Genomic DNA, 20,054 nt, shown 5'->3' on the forward strand with positions numbered 1-20,054 from the left:
CATCTTTAGCCGGTTTGGCCTACATGTGACTTCACATTCTCAGCAATACTGCTGACTCTTAATTACCCTCTGGGTAATTAGGTTTAGGGCAGTAAATGCTGGCCTAGTCAGTGGCACCCACAACCTGTGAACAAATAAAAAAAACAATCCTTCCAAAGTTTGCTTGTCTAGAATTTTATAGGTTTCTATGAAAGCCCCCTCATTCTTCCATACTCAGAAGACTGCGGGTTCAAATTCCATTCCCAAGCCTGAAGCACAAATTTTACACCATGCTCCACCGTGATATTAACTGATCTCTGGGTAACAGACCCCATGACATTATAATTCCAAATGGGATACCCTCAAATGGCTGAGGACTGGCTCCCCTTATTATTCAATCCATCCCTTCACTGGTCGCAACTGTTTAATTTGGAAAGGGATTCCTACCTCGTGGATACTACCTTCCAGCTGAAATACGTTTTAAAAGGAGCCAATTTAACCAGGGTTTCCTGAGTTAAAGAAAGTAGGGTTATTAGCTACTAAAACCTTAGGGAAAGGTAATTAAACATGACACACACATACACATTTTTGAACTGAAAAAGGTCTATCTATAAATTAAAAATTTTAAATGAGATTGTCTTTGGATTGATCATGAATAGATTGTGAAATGTTGACACTGTTAAGATGGGTAGCTCTTGCTTTGGTAATTGGAAATTCTTGGTTCTATCATTAGTTAAAGGGTTTTGGTCCAGTTTTCTTCAACAGTGGCTGTGCTGACTTGACTTGTTTTTAGCAATCATAGAGAGAGAGAGAGAGAGACTTTTTTTTGTACTAGCTGACACAAGTTGTCTAATGGAAGTTCTCAACTGTGCAAAAGTGAGGATTGCAGATGCTAGAAACCAGAGTTTAGATCAGAGTGGTGCTGGAAAAGCACAGCAGGTCAGGCAGCATCCAAGGAGCAGAAAAATTGACGTTTTGGCCAACATCAGGCATAGAGGAAAGAAGCCTCCAAGTGGAGAGATAAATGGGGGGGGGGTGGGGCTGGGGCGACGGTAGCAAAGAGTACAAAAGGTGGATGGGGGTGGGGATGGAGGTGATAGGTCAGAGAAGAGGGTGGAGTGGATAGGTGGGCAGGGAGATTGGCAGGTAGGACAAGTCATGAGGACAGTGCTGAGATGGAACTGTGTCCCTATTCAGCGCACTTTAGCAACTCGAGCCCCAAGCTAACACACTAGCAATCAGCACTTGAGCCACAGAATTCAAGGGTTGCAGTTGGTTTTTAACCCCCTTTTTTACATGATTCTGAGTGCAAAACACACAAGAATGTCTGTTTTAATTCATATCCTGTGCAGAGTCTAGGACACAACCTAAAGGAAATTCATTTTCTCCTGAGAGGAAGGACAATCAGCCCTCACTTTCTTTGTAGCCAGGAGATCATGGTTCAGTTTTTTTGAATGGCAGCATCTTGTTGAATCACAGTTCAACGATGTGCTGGTCAGGTGGGGTTAGCCATGGTAAAAAAAACCCTGTGGGGTTACACAAAAGGGATTGCCTCAAAGAGATGTTGGAGTTTAAAGAGAGAGTTTAAAGGTTACTGCAGATTATATCTGCCATAAATGCTGTTGGATGCAAATCTTATCAGATCGAGTGGATTGTTTGGAGAGACAGATAGAAGCGATGAGGAATTTGCAACAGCAACAGTATGTTATGGATGGCAGTTATAGGAAGGGGGGAAAGTCTCAGATACAGTCACATAGATGGGTTAACTCCAGGAAAGGTAAGAGAGGTAGGCACCTAGTGCAGGAGTCTTTTGTGGATATACCCATTTCAAACAGGTATGCTGTTCTGGAAAATGTAAGGGGTGATGGATTCTCAGGGGAACGTAGCACGAACAGCCAAGTTTCTGGTATTGAGACTGGCTCTAATGCAATGAGGGGTACGTCGGTTTCCAAGAGATCAATTGTGTTCGGGGATTCTGTAGTCTGAGGTACAGACAGACGTTTCTGTGGCCAGCAGAGAAAAAGCAGAATGGTGTGTTGTTTCCCTGGTGCCAGGATCAAGGATATCTCAGAGAGGGTGCAGAATGTTCTCACGGGGGAGAGGGGCCAGCAGGAGGTCACTGTCCACATTGGAATCAATGATATTGGAAGGGAAATGGTTGAGATTCTGAAGGGAGATTACAGAGGGTTAGGCAGAAATTTAAAAAGGAGGTCCTCAAGGGTAGTAATATCTGGATTACTCCCAGTGCTACGAGCTAGTGAGGGCAGGAATAGGAGGATAGAGCAGATGAATGCATGGCTGAGGAGCTGGTGTATGGAAGAAGGATTCACATTTTTGATCATTGGAATCTCTTTTGGGTAGAAGTGACCTGTACAAGAAGGACGGATTGCACCTAAATTGGAAGGGGACTAATATAGTGGCAGGGAAATATGCCAGAACTGCTTGGGAGGATTTAAACTAGTAAGGTTGGGGGGGGTGCGGTGGAACCCAGGGAGATAGTGAGGAAAGAGATCGGTTTGAGACAGGTACAGCTGAGAACAGAAGTGAGTCAAACAGTCAGGGCAGGCAGGGACAAGGTAGGACTAATAAATTAAACTGCATTTATTTCAATGCAAGGGGCCTAACCAGGAAGGCAGATGAATTCAGGGCATGGTTAGGAACATGGGACTGGGATATCATAGCAATTACGGAAACATGGCTCAGGGATGGGCAGGACTGGAAGTTTAATGTTCCAGGATACAAATGCTACAGGAAGGATAGAAAGGGAGGCAAGAGAGGAGGGGGAGTGGCATTTTTGATAAGGGATAGCATTACAGCTGTGCTGAAGAAGGATATTCCCGGAAATACATCCAGGGAAGTTATTTGGGTGGAACTGAGAAATAAGAAAGGGATGATCACATTATTGGGATTGTATTATAGACCCCCCAATAGTCTGAGGGAAATTGAGAAACAAACTTGTAAGGAGATCTCAGCTATCTGTAAAAATAATAGGGTAGTTATGGTAGGGGATTTTAACTTTCCATACATCGACTGGGACTGCCATAGTATTAAAGGTTTAGATGGAGAGAAATTTCTTAAGTGTGTACAAGAAAATTTTCTGATTCAGTATGTGGATGTACCTACTAGAGAAGGTGCAAAACTTGACCTATTCTTGGGAAATAAGGAGGCAGGGCAGGTGACTGAGGTGTCAGTGGGGGGGGGGGGGGCACTTTGGGGCCAGCGACCATAATTCTATTCGTTTTAAAATACTGATGGAAAAGGACAGACCAGATCTAAAAGTTGAAGTTCTAAATTGGAGAAAGGCCAATTTTGATGGTATTAGGCAAGAACTTTCGAAAGCTGATTGGAGGCAGATGTTTGCAGGTAAAGGTCCGGCTGGAAAATGGGAAGCCTTCAGAAATGAGATAACAAGAATCCAGAGAAAGTATATTCCTGTCAGGGAGAAAGGGAAGGCTGGTAGGTAGAGGGAATGCTGGATGACTAAAGAAATCGACGGTTTGGTTAAGAAAAAGGAAGCATATGTCAGGTATAGACAGGGTAGATCAAGTGAATCCTTAGAAGAGTATAAAGGCAGTAGGAGTATACTTAAGAGGGAAATCAGGAGGGCAAAAAGGGGACATGAGATAGCTTTGGCAAATAGAGTTAAGGAGAATCCAAAGGGTTTTTACAAATATATTCAGGACAAAAGGTTAACTAAGGAGAGAATAGGGCCCCTCAAAGATCAGCAAGGCGGCCTTTGTGTGGAGCCAAAAAAATGGGGGAGATACTAAATGAATATTTTGCATCAGTATTTACTGTGGAAAAGGATATGGGAGATATAGACTGTAGGGAAATAGATGGTGACATCTTGAAAAATGTCCAGATTACAGAGGAGGAAGTGCTGGATGTCTTGAAACAGTTAAAGGTGGATAAATCCCCAGGAACTGATCAGGTGTACCCGAGAACTCTGTGGGAAGCTAGAGAAGTGATTGCTGGGCCTCTTGCTGAGATATTTGTATCATCGATAATCACAGGTGAGGTGCCGGAAGACTGGAGGTTGGCAAACATGGTGCCACTGTTTAAGAAGGGCGGTAAAGACAAGCCAGGGAACTATAGACCGGTGAGCCTGACCTCGGTGGTGGGCAAGTTGTTGGAGGGAATCCTGAGGGACAGGATGTAGATATATTTAGAAAGGCAAGGACTGATTCGGGATAGTCAACATGACCTTGTGCGTGGGAAATAATGTCTCACAAACTTGATTGAGTTTTTCGAAGAAGTAACAAAGAAGATTGATGAGGGCAGAGCAGTAGACGTGATCTATATGGACTTCAGTAAGTCTTCCGACAAGGTTCCCCATGGGAGACTGATTAACAAGGTTAGATCTCATGGAATACAGGGAGAACTAGCCATTTGGATACAGAACTGGCTCAAAGGTAGAAGAGAGAGGGTATTATGGAGGGTTGTTTTTCAGACTGGAGGCCCGTGACCAGTGGAGTGCCACAAGGATTGATGCTGGGTCCTCTACTTTTTGTCATTTACATAAATGATTTGGATGCGAGCATAAGAGGTGCAGTTAGTAAGTTTGCAGATGACACCAAAATTGGAGGTGTAGTGGACAGCTAGGAGGGTTACCTCAGATTACAACAGGATCTGGGCCAATGGGCTGAGAAGTGGCAGATGGAGTTTAATTCAGATAAATGCGAGGTGCTGCATTTTTGGAAAGCAAATCTTAGCAGGACTTATACACTTAATGGCAAAGTCCTAGGGAGTGTTGCTGAACAAAGAGACCTTGGAGTGCAGGTTCATAGCTCCTTGAAAGTGGAGTCACAGGTAGATAGGATAGTGAAGAAGGCGTTTAGTATGTTTTCCTTTATTGGTCAGAGTATTGAGTACAGGAGTTGGGAGGTCATGTTGCGGCTGTACAGGACATTGGTTAGGCCAGTATTGGAATATTGCGTGTAATTCTCATCACCTTCCTATCAGAAAGATGTTGTGAAACTTGAAAGGGTTCAGCAAAGACTTACAAGGATGTTTCCAGAGTTGGAGGATTTGAGCTACAAGGAGAAGCTGAACAGGATGTGTCTGTTTCCCTGGAGCATCGGAGGCTGAGGGATGACTTTATAGGGGTTTACAAAATTATTAAGGGCATGAATAGGATAAATAGACAAAGACTTTTCCCTGGGGTCGGGGAGTCCAGAACTAGAGGGCATAGGTTTAGGGTGAGAGGGGAAAGATATAAAAGAGACCTAAGGGGCAACTTTTTCACACAGAGGGTGGTATGTGTATGGAATAAGCTGCCAGGGTAAGTGGTAGAGGCTGGTACAATTGCAACATTTAAGAGGCATTTGGATGGGTATATGAATAGGAGGGGTTTGGAGGGATATGGGCCGGGTGCTGACAGGTGGGACTAGATTGGGTTGGGATATCTGGTCGGCATGGACAGGTGGGACCGAAGGGTCCGAGTCCGTGCTGTACATCTCTATGACTCTATATGGCAGAGATCCAATAGGGCTTGTCAAAGATCAGAAAGGTAGCCTTTGTATGGAGCTGCAGAAGATGTCAGAGATACAAAACGAGTATTTTGTATCAGTATTTACTGTGGAAAAGGACATGGAAAATATGGAATGTAGGGAAATAGATGGTGACATCTTGAAAAATAGTCATATCACAAAGGAGGAAGTGGATAAATCCCAGGACCTGATCAGGTGTACCCGAGAACTCTGTGGGAACCTAGGGAAGTGATTCCTGGGCCTCCAGCTGAGATATTTGTATCATCGATAGTCACAGGTGAGGTGCCGGAAGACCGGAGGTTGGCTAACGTGGTGCCACTGTTTAAGAAAGGTGGTAAGGACAAGCCAAGGAACTATAGACTGGTGAGCCTGACCTTGGTGGTGGGCACGTTGTTGGAGGGAATCCTGAGGGACAGGATGTACATGTATTTGGAAAGGCAAGGACACTCTCCACTCATTGCACTTCTGTGCTGTTAATGTTTCGGGCGGCATGAGTAACATCCCGCCAACAGTCAATATTGAGTTCTTTGGTTTAGCTGGCATTGAGAGCTAGGTTGTTCTCAGTGCACCATTTTTCCAGGTCTTCCACCTCCCATGTGTAGTCTGTTTCCTCGCCATCTGAGATTCGACCGACTATGGTGGTATCATCAGCGAACCTGTAAATGGCATTAGTCTGGTATTTGGTGACACAGTCATGGTTATGCAGTGAGTACAGTAGGGGACTCCATTGTTGAGTGTTAGTGAGGATGAAATATTGTCCAATCTTCACTGATTATGGCTTGTGGGTCAGGAAACTGAGAATCCAGTTGCAGAGAGTGGGCTTAGTCCGAGATCACTAATCAGTCATGAGGGGATAATAGTGTTGAAGGCTGAACTGTCAATGAGTAGGATTCTTACCTAGCTGTTCTTGGTGTCAAGGTGTTCGAGGGAGGAGTGAAGGGCAAGTGATATGGCATCTAATGTGGATCTGTTGCTCTGATAGGCAAATTGGAATGGGTCAAGAATAGTGGGGAGGCTGGAGTTCATTAATGCCATGACCAGCCTTTCAAAGGTAGATAGGATAGTGAAGAAAGCATTTGGTATGCTTTCCTTTAATAGTCAGAGTACCGAGTACAGACATTGAGAGGTCATGTTATGGCTGTACAGAACATTGGTTAGGCCACTTTTGTGTGCAATTCTATTGGAAAGAGGTTGTGAAACTTGAAAAGGTTCAGAAGAGATTTACAAGGATGTTGCCAGGGTTGGAGGCTTTGAGCTATATGGAGAGGCTGAACAGGCTGGGGCTGTTTTCCCTAGAACATCAGAGGCTGAGGGGTGACCTGATAGAGGTTTATAAAATCATGAGGGATATGGATTGGATAAATAGACAGTCTCTTTTCCTAGGGTGGGGGAATCCAGAACTAAAGGGCATAGGTTTAAGGTGGGAGGGGAAAGATGTAAAAGAGACCTACGGAGCAAGTTTTTCACGCAGAGGATGGTGCATGTATGGAATGAGTTGCCAGAGGAAGTGGTGGATGCTGGTACAATTGCAACATTTAAAAGGCATTTGGATGGGTATATGAATAGGAAGGGTTTGGAGGGATACGGGCTGGGTGCTGGCAGGTGGGACTAGATTGGGTTGGGATATCTGGTCGGCGTGGACGAGTTGGACTGAAGGGTCTGTTTCTGTGCTGTACATATCTGTGACTCTATAACTGGTATTATGGCTCCATGGAGCAATCCTAAAACATAGCTTATGTGGGGATTGTAGTTCAAGTGTTTTTCACGTGTATCAGAAAGGTATGGGATTTTAAGAATTTTGAGGGGACATTATGACAGGTTTAGACAAAGCAGACGAAGAAAGGCTGTTATTATTAGCTGCTGGTACAAAGATTAGGAGACACCGATCTAATGTTTTTCACAAGAAATATTGGGAGGATATTTACTGAGGAAGTGACAATGACTCTGGTGGAAACAGATAATCAATGATTTAAAAGGGGGAGAGAATGGGTACTTGATGGAAATAACAATTGAAAGGTGACATAGAAGGAGTGGGGAACTGGGACCAGTTAGATTGCTCTGCACAACCACAGATTAGTTATAGTGCAGTAGGGTAAAAACAATGACTGCAGATGCTGAAAACCAAATACTGGATTAGTGGTGCTGGAAGAGCACAGCAGTTCAGGCAGCATCCAACGAGCAGCGAAATCGACGTTTCAGGCAAAAGCCCTTCATCAGGAATAAAGGTCAGGCCTATACTGGTTCTATTTTTCCAATCTTCTTTCCCCACATATCTGCACACTATTTCTATCCAAATAATCATCCAATGCCCTCTTCAATGCCTCTTAAATTAATTAAAAGGCAACACTTCCTCACACATGCATTAAAATCTCTGCAGGTTTACTTGATCTGTACAGAGAACTGGCACAGACTTAACAGCCTCCTTCTTTACCTTTGTGTCTTGCTGATTCTGAGAGGAAGTGGGAGTAAAGGACTGAGTTGATCTTATTGAAGCATATAAGATCCTGAGGGAACTGGACCAGTGAATACTGGGAGGATGTTTCGTTTTGTCATAAGAATTTTGTTAAGAATTAGGTATTTTATGACAAATGAGAATTTTTTTCCCTCTCAAGGATTCGTTATAGCATGACCATCCCTTCTCTGGAGACAGTGGAGGATGGGTTAGGACTGAGGCTGAGTTGCACTTTTGAATGATAAGGGAGTCATGGTTGCAAGGATAGGTGAGGTTTGGGGTGGGAGAGAACATGGACAGGAAAGCGGGATGGAGCCTGCAACCAGACAAGCTCAGATCCTTAGAATGATGAAGAAATCCTAATGAGGCAAACAGAGTTAGACTACAGATCAGCCATGATCTTAATAAATGACAGAACAGGCTTAAGGGGTTGAATGGCCTATTGCTGTTCCTACATTGAATTCAGTTAGGTTCTGATCAATATTTATAACCAGCTTTCAAGAGTGATGCAATTGAGTCCCAGCCCACAAGTAAACCACAAAATCCGGTTAAGTGCTGTTTCTTTTTAAGTGTCCATTAAGAACTGTAGATTTAATAAATCCAAGAGACTTCATATTCGGTGATGACGGCTTTGAGGAATAAATGACAAGAACACATGAAACCTTTCTGAAACCTGCACAGACTGACTATATCAGCAAAGGCTGGAGAAACTAATGTGTCAAACATTCTATTGATATAAATTTTGAATCTGGAAATGTTGTAATTTGACCGTACAGATTTACAGTATTGCGGAGTTGTTTTGTTGAACACAGGAATCAGAATTGGCCATTCTGCTCCTTGAATCTGTTCCACCATTAAATGGGATCATACCTGATCTGTAGTCTAACTCCATATACCTGTCTTTGACCCGCATCCCTTACTACCTTTGAATAACAAAAATGTTATCTATCTCCGATTTAAAATTGACAACTGATCTTCCATCCACCGCCATTTGAGGAAGAGAGTTCCAAGCTTCTTCCACCCTTTATGTGGAAAAGTGTTTCTTAACGTTGCTCCTGAATGGTCAGGCTGTTTTTCTTGAACTATACCCCCAGTTCTAGAATCCCCGATCTGTGGAAATACTTTATTTACCATGTCTTTTCCTGTTAATATCTTGACAACTTTGATCAGAGCATCCCATAACATTCTAAATTCTAGAGAAAACCGGACTCATTTGTATCTCTCCTCATAACTCCTGAAGTAGAGGTATCATTTCTGTAAATCTACATTGTACTCCCTCCAAGAGTAACATAATCTTCCGAAAGTGGGGTGCCCAGATCTGCTCAGTCCTCCAAGTGGGGTATAACCAAGGTTTTGTATAACTGCAGCGTAGCATCTGCAATCTTACACCCCAGTCCTCTTGACATAAAGGCCACTGATCAACTAGCTTTCTTGATTATTTTGTGCAACTGTTGTGACATTTTAAAGATCTAAGAATCTAGAGCCCCATATTTCTATGGACATCCACTATATTTTACTTCATGGCAGCTAGAAAGTATCCTAACCTATCCTTTTCAGCACAAAATGGATAACCTTACATTTGCGCACATTAAACTCCATCTTTTACAATTTTGCCTATTAACCTAATCTATTAGTATGTTATTATCTACACTACTTGTGTAATCAGCAAATTTGGATCGGACTTTCTATGCCACTATTCAAGTAGTTAATCAATAATGTGAATAATTGAGTCCACAAAACAATGTAAAGGGGAGGGGGCACAACACTGTATAAGGTCAGAATAATGATTGGTTGTTGGAAACGGAACATTGGTAGGTTGCCATGACAGCATTACTACCAATCAGAATCCATTTTAAGTTGGTATTTGTTGAGTATGTCCTGTTGAGTGCAAGATGAAAATAATTGACAACCTGTGTAATTCTGCGAGTTCTGTTGTCTTCAGGAATAACACCTAGTAAATTTTCGGCTTACCTTGACGTTAATGGGATTTCAAACTAATTCCTGGTTTGAAGAATACGGTGCAGCGGGGAAGACTATTGGTAACAGAAACTGGAGGATGAGGAACATGAAATGTTGAGGATGACTACTTAATACATGACTACTCTTTCAAAGAGCAAGCACAGTCACAAGGGAGAAAATGACAACCTTTGATGCTTTTAAATTTCTGCATTTGGTATGGGGCTGGGAGAAGGCACTTTACAACCTTCTGGACACAGCAATGAGTTCAACAATTTCAGACCTTGAAGTTTCCATTTTGATTTGGTCAGAGTATTGAGTACAGGAGTTGGGAGGTCATGTTGCGGCTGTACAGGTCATTGGTTAGGCCGCTGTTGGAATATTGCGTTCAATTCTCGTCTCCTTCCTATTGGAAAGATGTTGTGAAACTCGAAAGGGTTCAGAAAAGATTTACAAGGATGTTGCCACGATTGGAAGATTTGAGCTACAGGGACAGACTGAACAGGCTGGGGCTGTTTTCCCTGGAACGTTGGAGGCTGAGGGGTAACCTTACACAGGTTTACAAAATTATAAGGAGCTTGAATAGGATAAATAGACAAAGTCTTTTCCCTGGGGTCGAGGAGTCCAGAACTAGAGGGCATAGGTTTAGGGTGAGAGGGGAGAGATATAAAAGAGATCTAAGGGGCAACTTTTTCACACAGAGGGAGGTACATGTATGGAATGAGCTGCCAGAGGAAGTGATGGAGGCTGGTACAATTGCAACATTTAAGAGGCATTTGGATGGGTATATGAATAGGAAGGGTTTGGAGGGATATGGGCCGGGTGCTGGCAGGTGGGACTAGATTGGGTTGGGATATCTGGTCGGCATGGACAGGTTAGACCAAAGGGTCTGTTTCCATGCTGTACATCTCTGACTCTATTTGTTTATTGTTTTAAATCAAGTGCTCATCTGAATAATGCTTTTCATGTTTTTTTTGCCTTCAAATACAGCTGTCTTTTATTCCTTCATTAACATTTACTCCAAGCTAATTCTTTGTTTCTTTATGACAACCATTAGCAATTCCTTTTGTTCCATGACACACATTTAATATTTCCCACTGCCTAACCTATCCTGTGCTCTTTTTTTGGAATTCATTCATGGAATGAGGGGCCTACTTGTCCTTGAGAAAGTTGGGTGAACTACTGCAGGCCATTTGTTGAAGATAGACCCACAATGGTGTCAGGAGGGATTTCCAGGATATTGTTATTCCTTCAGTGAAGGAATAACAATATATTTCCAATTCAGGTTGGTGGGTGGCTTTGAGGGGACTGTACAGGTGGAGTGTTCCCATGAACCTGCCACCCTTGTCTTTCTAGTTGGAAGTGTTTGGGGTTTGGAAGATGCTGTCTGAGGAGTCTGGGTGAATTTCTGCAGAGCATTCAGCTTTGTTCTGAATAGTGTCAAGCTGCTTGAGTGTTGTTGGAACTGCACTCATCCGACTATTCTATCACACTCCTGACTTGCTTTGTTGACAGTGGACAGGGATACTCATTGAGTATTCCTAACTTCTGCTCTGCTCTTGTAGCTACAGTATTTATATGGCTACTACAGTTCAATTTTTGCTCAATGGTTAATGCTGTTGATCATGGGAGATTCAGTGATGGTAATATCATTGAGTGTCAAGAGGTGACGGTTAGATTCTCTCTGTCAATAGAAATGGTTATTTTTTGGCAATTATATGGTGTGAATGTCATTTGCCACTTGTGAGCCTAAGGCTGGATATTGTTCAGTTCTTGCTGCATTTGGACACAGACTGTTTCAGTATTTGAGGAGACGCAAATGATGCTGAACATTGAACAATGATCAGCAAACATCCCCACATCTGACCTTAAGATAGAGGGAAGGTCATTGATGAAGGAGCTGAAAATGACAGGGCCTAGGCCACTACTAGGGCCTGACAAACTTCTGCAGAGATGTCCTGGTGCTGATATTTTATTGTATCTCATGCTTTTCCTCCACCTCTTTTTAAATAGCATAAAACCTTCAGTAGAGGGAGTTATGGTACATAAACAGCATCCCTAAGTCTGGGGCAGAGGTCTGGGTTCACAGACCACAATATGTCTGAACAATTGATAAAGAATAGCTGAAACCCATCACAGAATCTTTCCATTTCACAAAGCCATTCACTCCATTGTTTCTCCATGGCTTTCCAGCCTCTCTCTCTGTAACCTTCCTTTTCAAAGAACAGTCTAATTTGAAAGTGTCAAATGAACCTGTCTGCACTACACTTACAAGCAGTGCATTCTAGACCCCTAACTACTTGATGCACAAGAATTGGCTTCTTCTGCCAATTATAATTTCTACCACTCTTTGGTTCCGAATAAGAGTCATTTTGGAGTCCAAGTTGGTGCCAGAATTAGAGTTTTTCAGCACTTTGCTGCAAGACTGAATCAAAAGCACTTTTTTAAAAAATAACAAAATCGTAGAATGAAACAGTACAAGGCTATTCAGTCCATCATGCCTGTTACCAGTTCTTTGTGCAAGTGATCAACTTAGTCCCATCCCCCTTTATTCTCCTTGTTGCCCTGTAAATTTCTCCCTTCAATTATTTATCCAATTCCTTTTCGGAATTTACTATTCAATGTGCTTCTAACATCCTTTCAGATGGTGCCCTCCATACCACAACAAATTGCTGAGTTATCAAATAAAATTCTCTACATCTCCCCTCCGGTTCTTTTGGCAATGACCTTAACACTGTGTCATCAGGCTATTGACCCTCCATACCTGGAAACAGTTTATTGATAAAACAAAGAACTGTGGATGATGGAGAAATTCAGCAGATCTGGCAGCATCCGTGGGAAGAAAGCAGAGTTAATGTTACAATCCAGGGACTTTCACTCCTAATTTCAAACACCATGTATCATCTGTCTTAAGAAAGATGATCACCCGTTCTCTAGTCTCTTCACTGCCACTAAAGCTCTCTCTTCCCTAGTAATCTTCCTCACAAGCAGGTGCCTGTGCTAAAGGAGAGTCAAAAAGCATGGCGCTGGAAAAGCACAGCAGGTCAGGCAGCATCCAAGTAGCAGGAGAGCTGACTTTTTGGGCATTAGCCCTTCATCAGGCCTGTGCTAAAGCAATTAGGTAAAGTCATAGTCTTACCAGACCACAACAGAGGGTTTAACCTGAGGGTCAGCATACCTAAAGCGAGGGGACAGGTTTAGAAGGAGAGTATTTTATGCAGTGTTGGAATTGGACCAATGCTGTTGCCGTTACTCTGCATTGCAAACCTGCTGTTGAGAAAACTCAGCTAACAGAGCCCCTAAGGCAAGAATTCTAATTCACATCCTCAGTAATATGCACAATTATTCTCCCAAGTACCTAATGGGGATTTGAAAATTTAAAGAAGATTGCATTGAAAGAAGTGCTCCAATGTATCACTTGCTACACCTTCATGTCACCTTTCCATCAAGTGAAACATCAAGCCTTGCCAATCTCTGCAACCTTCCCCGTCTCCACGCTCCTTAAGTGACTCTGCCATCTAGTGGCGGGAGACAAACAAAGGAATGTTTTTCCAACAGGGACCAGAATAGGAAATCTAGATTGCTGTCCAAGAGGTGGTGTTTCAAATCAGACATCAAACCAAGATCAGTACAACAGTGTCCAGTGCTATTTTAAAAATCAAAGTAATTTTACCCATGTGTGGATGGAACGCCTTCTCCTGGCAGGTCAGGAAAAGCTGCAGTAGCTTTCTGAAGAAAAGGAATTTTTTATTGCTGAGAAAAAACACATTTTGTTCATCTTGCTCATTCAGAATCAGATTTGTTGACTCTGCTGAAGGAGTCTGCAATCACTCCCTGAGCACTTATTGGGACATTTGCAAACGTAAAGGGGAACAACATTTTACACTGTATGAGAGGACAGTGCTGTTTGGCAAATAGAGAACTTACCACGTCTGACAGAAAATTGTACTCCAGAATGTTGTGTCAGTGACAGTTCAAGTGGATGGGCATTAAATCTTATCACCCACAGGATATCTTGCCTGTGTTGAGGCGACTTTTTTGTCCTCACGCTTCCAGACAGGGATTGCTCCTATTTAGAATCATACATTCCCTACACTGTAGTAATAGGCCATTCAGCCCATACCTACTCTCTGAAGAGCATCCCAGCCTATCTGTACATTTCCTATGGCCAATATACCTAGCCTGCACATCTTTGGACTGCAGGAGGAAACCCATGCAGATTCAAGGAGAGCATGCAAACTCCACAGAAAGTTGCCAGAGGGTGGAAGCGAACTGGAGTCCCCGGCACTGTGAAGCAGCAGTGCTAACCACTGTCGCAACTTGTCACCATTACTCCCTCAGGTTGGGGCTTTTCTCTCCCTCTCTGCCTGTGCTCACGCACCTAAGAGAATCTTTCCCTCTACATATCCTCAACCTGGCTGATGTGTCCATCCTCACTGCCCCAGTCGGGGGCCGTTTGGATCTATAATGAAGCATAGAACTGCAGATGCTGAAGATCGGAAACAAAAGCAGAAATTTCTGGGGAAACTCAACAGGTCTGGCAACATCTGTGGGAGAAAGCTGAGTGAAAGTGCCTCGTCCAATGGCTCTTCATCAGAATTTAAGAGTGTCATCAGACTTGACATGCTAACTCTGCTTTCTCCCCACAGGTGCCGAGTTTTCCCAGCAATCTCTGTCGCTGTTTCTTCTATTTGTCCTCATTCCCCCATACAGCTGTTGCCCTGTCCTCACTCTCACAGGCAGGGACTGTTCTGTCTGCCCTCTGTGCTCAGAGAGAGGTTTTTCCCTCGATCTATACTTCCGTAAACATGTGATGCTTTCTTGACAAAGTGATTACACAGAAATAGGATGCATTTCCTACTTCCAACTTTTAGTTGCTTATTTTAAATTGGTGGAATTCAGTACATCAACATAGCACAATGAGGAAAGAATCCTTATGTTCTCTGTGGTATGAATTTTGAGTCACTACTGCCTGGGATTATTGAGAGATGCAGGAAAATAGTGCCTCATCCTTTGCCATCATATTATTGTGCTTCAGATGGGCGGCACGGTGGCACAGTGGTTAGCACTGCTGCCTCACAGTGCCAGAGACCCGGGTTCAATTCCCGCCTCAGGCGACTGACTGTGTGGAGTTTGCACATTCTCCCCGTGTCTGCGTGGGTTTCCTCCGGGTGCTCCGGTTTCCTCCCACTGTCCAAAGATGTGCAGGTCAGGTGAATTGGCCATGCTAAATTGCCCGTAGGTGTTAGGTAAAGGGTAAATGTAGGGGTATGGGTGGGTTGCGCTTCGGCGGGGCGGTGTGGACTTGTTGGGCCGAAGGGCCTGTTTCCACACTGTAAGTAATCTAAAAATCTAATCTAATCTAGATCAAGCTGGAAATGGTAATCTACTCTACGCACGTGGACAATTATACTCAAGATTACAATCTGCAAATGTTTTCCCTTCGATTGCCCTTGGACGTTTAAATGATTTTTCAATCTCTCTCCCAGGACATCACATCACTATTGGTGGGCAACAAGACGCCTCATCATTATGCTCCAGGATTCATGATTCTCTGGGACAGATGGGTCTTCATTCATCCATCACTTTCTAACACCCTATTGGGTTGCAGCTGGTTGGGAGGTGTGTATTGGAGCTAATGACAACACGTGACCACGTTCTCTGCACTCCTGGATATTGCAATCACCAATTTCCAAAAAAATTGGCTGACGAACAAAACATTATTCAGGAACAGCTGGCAGATAATGGTTGAGTGATAGCAGAGTATCAGAGAAAGGTTTGAGCTCGAAGGTTTGTGCTGGATTCTGCTGAACCCAACCTGGAGTTCAGTCGCTGCCGCAATTAGTCACACAACTGGCAGTTACTGCTCTGCTGAATAGGATTTATGATTTCATAGAGATATTGTGAATTCTGGCGCACAAGAGTTGCTTGATTCATAAGCTAAGGCAAGTCATGCATTTTTGTTGACGATAAACCAGGATCAACATGTATCGATTCAGTTTAGGAGGGCTGGAGAATGAACACGCCAAGCCGTTTCATGTCTTTTTGCTCCAGTCACAGCCCACCCCCAACCAGTTGACCTATTGTTCTTCTGAGATTTCTAGTAATAGCCCAAACATTTGACAGCAGATACAGGACCTTGGAACATGATTTCACAATATGTATTTGGACAACAACAATAATCTTCCAATCTGCACCATCACCCTCCATGCCAGCATTCCCCATCACCCAGAGTAAGACAAATAAGAGTAAGAAAGGAAATGTCAGAGATCAAAGCTTTATTAAAATCTGACCCTCAGTCAGATAGACAATATAGAGCAAATATTAACTTCAACAGTTACAAAAGATGTCCTCAAAACAGAACAATATTCGCCCAATTTACAACAAATTACCTGTGCAGTTACAGGAGTCTCTAAGGGAGATAAATCTTTAGAGAGACTGGTGTCTCAGTCCCTCTTTCTTGGGAGATATTCAGATCAGTGATGCATTATGCACTATCTGGCCAGCCTTGGTTGTGCAGATATTAATTGTTTCACTGCTCTACTCCCCTGTTCCCATACAATGAGTAACAAAGATACCAACATATACACATAGATAGATAAGTATAGTAGCACAGTGATTATGTTGCTAGTAATCCAGAGGCATGGATTGATAGTCAAATCCCACCATAGTAGCAGGGCAATTTTAATAGTTATTTAAATAAATCTGGGAATAAAATGCAAATATCAGTAATGATGAAGAAACTACCAGATTGTTGTAAAAATCCATCTGGTTTACTAATTTTCTTTGGGGATAGAAATCTGCTGTCTTTACCTGATCTGGTCTACACATGACTCCATACCTACAGCATTGCAGTTGAATCATAACTGCCTCTGAAACGGCCCAGAAAACCATTGTTAGATCAAAAACAACCATGAAAAGCCGTAAACCCCACCGACTGCATCTTTTCAGCTTGCCACCTCCATCTCAAGGGCAAATAAATAAGTAATAAATGCCAGCCTTGTCCACATCTCATAAGTGAAGGAAAAGACACTGAGGACTTCTTTGCTTTCTGTTAATCCCATGGCAACTCAAGAATTGCCAGCAGGCATCTAACCACGTGTGAAATAGCTGATTCCCGAAGTCTGTACACAACATGGCCAGTCGCAAAAGACAGCCAAAATTCAAAACAAGATTTTAAACAGGTAAGAAATTCATCATAAAATTACATTCTTGAGCTATAGAAGTAATTATTTAAATTAATTCTCATTCCCATAGCTGGCAGGTGAATAGCCAACTGTACAGCTGTGACATTACAGGTGGCACTCAGTGGAAAGGCTGGTATCTCCCTTTGAAGGGAGTTTGGAGAATAAACCCGTCTCCTGTGAGTAACTGATATTGCTTAAAGCACAGTGTGAGCAAGCAACCTTATTCTAAACAAAAACACAGTAAATAAAACTGAGTGCATGGATTTAAAAAAGGACGAAAGAACTCCCCTTGGGACTGCACATCCCTTTATAGAGCAGGTTTACGCTCCACGCAGGTAAGGGTGATGGGACTGCACCAGACTCTGGTAACATACAGATTAGAGCAACGTCTGCTGCTGAATATAAACAATACCAATTAACCAAGCCTCCCCCTTTATGTGGGTTAAACTATAATGAAGAGAAATGATTAATATAAGGCGCTTTCAAGGTCTAAGTAAAGTCTTTTTAACCAAAGCAGCCATGCACTTATATACAAGGCCTAGTTGAGGCCTTTTGATTACTGGACTAAGTGACAATAGAAGGAAGACAAGAAATGGGGGAAATGGTATGGGGTCCCACATGTCAAAGGGAGCCAAGTGAAGAATAAATCTCATAGGACCGTGAGAATACCCTGCAAACCCTCTATGACACTGACCCATAGATTCTGAAAGGGTGATATTTGGCGATGGTGTTTATTTGGATAGTGAAATTTGAGTGCAGGGTGATAGACAGGGTTATCTTTGTGATAAGGAAGTTGGTATTTGGGATAATGACATGTGTGGAGGGCAATATTTGGGATGGGAGGGAACGTGGAGTGGGCATGCAGAGTGAATGTCAGAGATTGTTGACAGAGCCTGTGTACCTCTATCACCGAGGTGGTGGTATTTGGGTTTTGGAAAAAAGATATCAGAGGTAGGGGTGGGTGATATTGGAGGCGCTGGTAGAATCATATTTTGGGATATGTGTTGGATGATCTTTGGCTTTGGGGGTTGGGTGTGGAGGTGACAATTGCAGTGAATCTTGCAGAGACAGTGAGAGCACTTTGGGACCCCCCCCCTGTCCCTGATACAGAGAGAGTGTGACATGTTAAAAGAGTTAGATTCAGGGAGGGTGGATGAGTTCAGTGGAGCATGATATTTGGGGGGGGGAGGGGGGAGGCGATATGTGGGTTGGTGTTTAGTGGAGGGTGGGTTTATTTTTGTGAGGATGGTTTGGAGAACACTGATTTTGGGGTGGGGGTGGGATTTGGTTTGTGGGGGGGGGGGGGTGGGTGATATGATGGGGGGAGGGGGGGGGGGGAGTATTTGATGAATTGGGTTTTGGAGACATACTCCACAGATGCTGCCAGATCTGCTGAGATTTTCCAGCAACTTGTGTTTTTGGAGACTGGGTGTGTGTGTGTGTTGGGGGGGGGGGGTGGTGGTGGTGGGATGTGGGTGACTGAGCTCGGGGGGGGGACGGTGACATTCAGAGTGGATCTCACACAGAGACACTAGGCCCAAGGCCCAAGGCCCAAGGCCCCCTCCCCTGTCCCCTAGGCCGGGTGACTCCTGCCCGCCGGCATCGCCGCACCCTCCTCCTCACCGATCAGGCGGTCGGACTCGCAGTTGAGATCTGGGTATCGGGCCGGCTGGCTGTTGGAGCGCAAACAGACCGGGGGGAAAGGGAAGGCGAAACCGCCCAGGCAGCAGCCGGGGCACGACAGACGCTCATCGGCCTCCTGCTCCGGCCGCAGCTCGGCGCTCCCCAACAAGGGGCCGGCCGCCGGCATCGGCGCAGGCGCATCCTGCGACAGCGTCCGGACGACCGGCGCCGTCACGTCAGCCGGCCGGCACAAGGACGAGGGCGCAGGCGCCGTCACGTCGGCCTCCCGGCACTTGGGCTCCGTCACGTACACGTCGACCGGCTGCGTCACGTGGAGCGCAGGCGCGCTTCCCGGCAGATGCTGCGCACGCGCGCCCCCCACCGTCCCGGCGGAGCGGGGAATGTTCGAGTAGGACCGCCGGCGCTGTCCGCCCAACGCCGCGTCGGTCTCCGGAGAGCGCTGGGGCCTGCCGCCAGCGCGGGCGGTCCTGGGCGGCGGGGGAGCTTCGGTGCGTTCAGCGGGCGGCGATCTACCACGTGAGTCTACCCCGGTCTCCTCCGTCTCTCCTCCAGCGGCAGCGACCCCATGATCCTTCCCTTCCCTGCGGCCGGCGCCGACCCCTGCCCTCTGACCCTGCCGCGGCGAGAGGTCAGGTGCCGCTTGGCCACGCCCTCCCAGGGCGCGGAGCTCGGGCAGTGAGCGGCACCGACGGGCGGGTGGCGCTCCGCAGGGGAGCCCGCTCCGCGCTGGGTTCAGCGGCTCCGGGGTGAGCGGCTGGGCGGCCAGCATCGCCGAGGGGGACGGGGGCGGAGGCGGCGGCAGCAGCTCGAAGCTCAGCGAGATGACCGAGCGGCTCGGCGAGTCGTACAGTTTGATCTTGCCGCCTTTCAGGTCATCCCGGCCGGAAAACGGGTTGACCCGGGCGGCCGGGCCTAGGCCCTCGGCCCCCAGGGCCGTCCGGGAGAACATGTCCGAGTAGCTCCGGGACAAACGGGGCTCGCATTGAACCCGCAGGCTGTTGGAAAGAGCTCGGTCCGGGCCTCCGTCTCCATTCAATTCACACTCGTTGCCTGAGGGAAAGAAGAGGCAACATGACAGAGGTCAGAGACAAAGTAAAGCTACCTCTACAGTTTTAAACAGAAGCTCAGCCCCTGTCCCTATCAAACACTCCCATTGCACTACAGAATAAGGATAAACACATACCAAAGCTCTCTCTACTCTCTTTTGGTAGAAAGTAAAACTCTCTTGACAATATATTGCAGTTGTATAAGACTCTGGTGCGGCCGCATCTGGAGTATTGTGTGCAGTTTTGGTCGCCATACTATAGGAAGGATGTGGAGGCACTGGAACGGGTGCAGAGGAGGTTT

The 20,054-nt window shown here is 45.0% G+C and overlaps 1 protein-coding gene across 1 annotated transcript in view; it reads right to left on the reverse strand.

The window, feature by feature from the left end:
• Window positions 1-18,390: 18,390 nt before the first annotated feature.
• The window catches only part of LOC140494402 (dual specificity testis-specific protein kinase 2-like), a 134,798-nt gene continuing 133,134 nt past the window's right edge, over window positions 18,391-20,054 (reverse strand). The window contains exon 10 of the mRNA XM_072593589.1: window positions 18,391-19,757. Coding sequence (XP_072449690.1) covers window positions 18,637-19,757 — 1,121 coding nt within the window. The 3' untranslated portion in view covers window positions 18,391-18,636. The remainder of the gene's footprint in view (window positions 19,758-20,054) is intronic.

This window comes from Chiloscyllium punctatum, chromosome 2 (genome assembly GCF_047496795.1).
Source record: "Chiloscyllium punctatum isolate Juve2018m chromosome 2, sChiPun1.3, whole genome shotgun sequence".
NCBI lineage: Eukaryota > Metazoa > Chordata > Chondrichthyes > Orectolobiformes > Hemiscylliidae > Chiloscyllium > Chiloscyllium punctatum.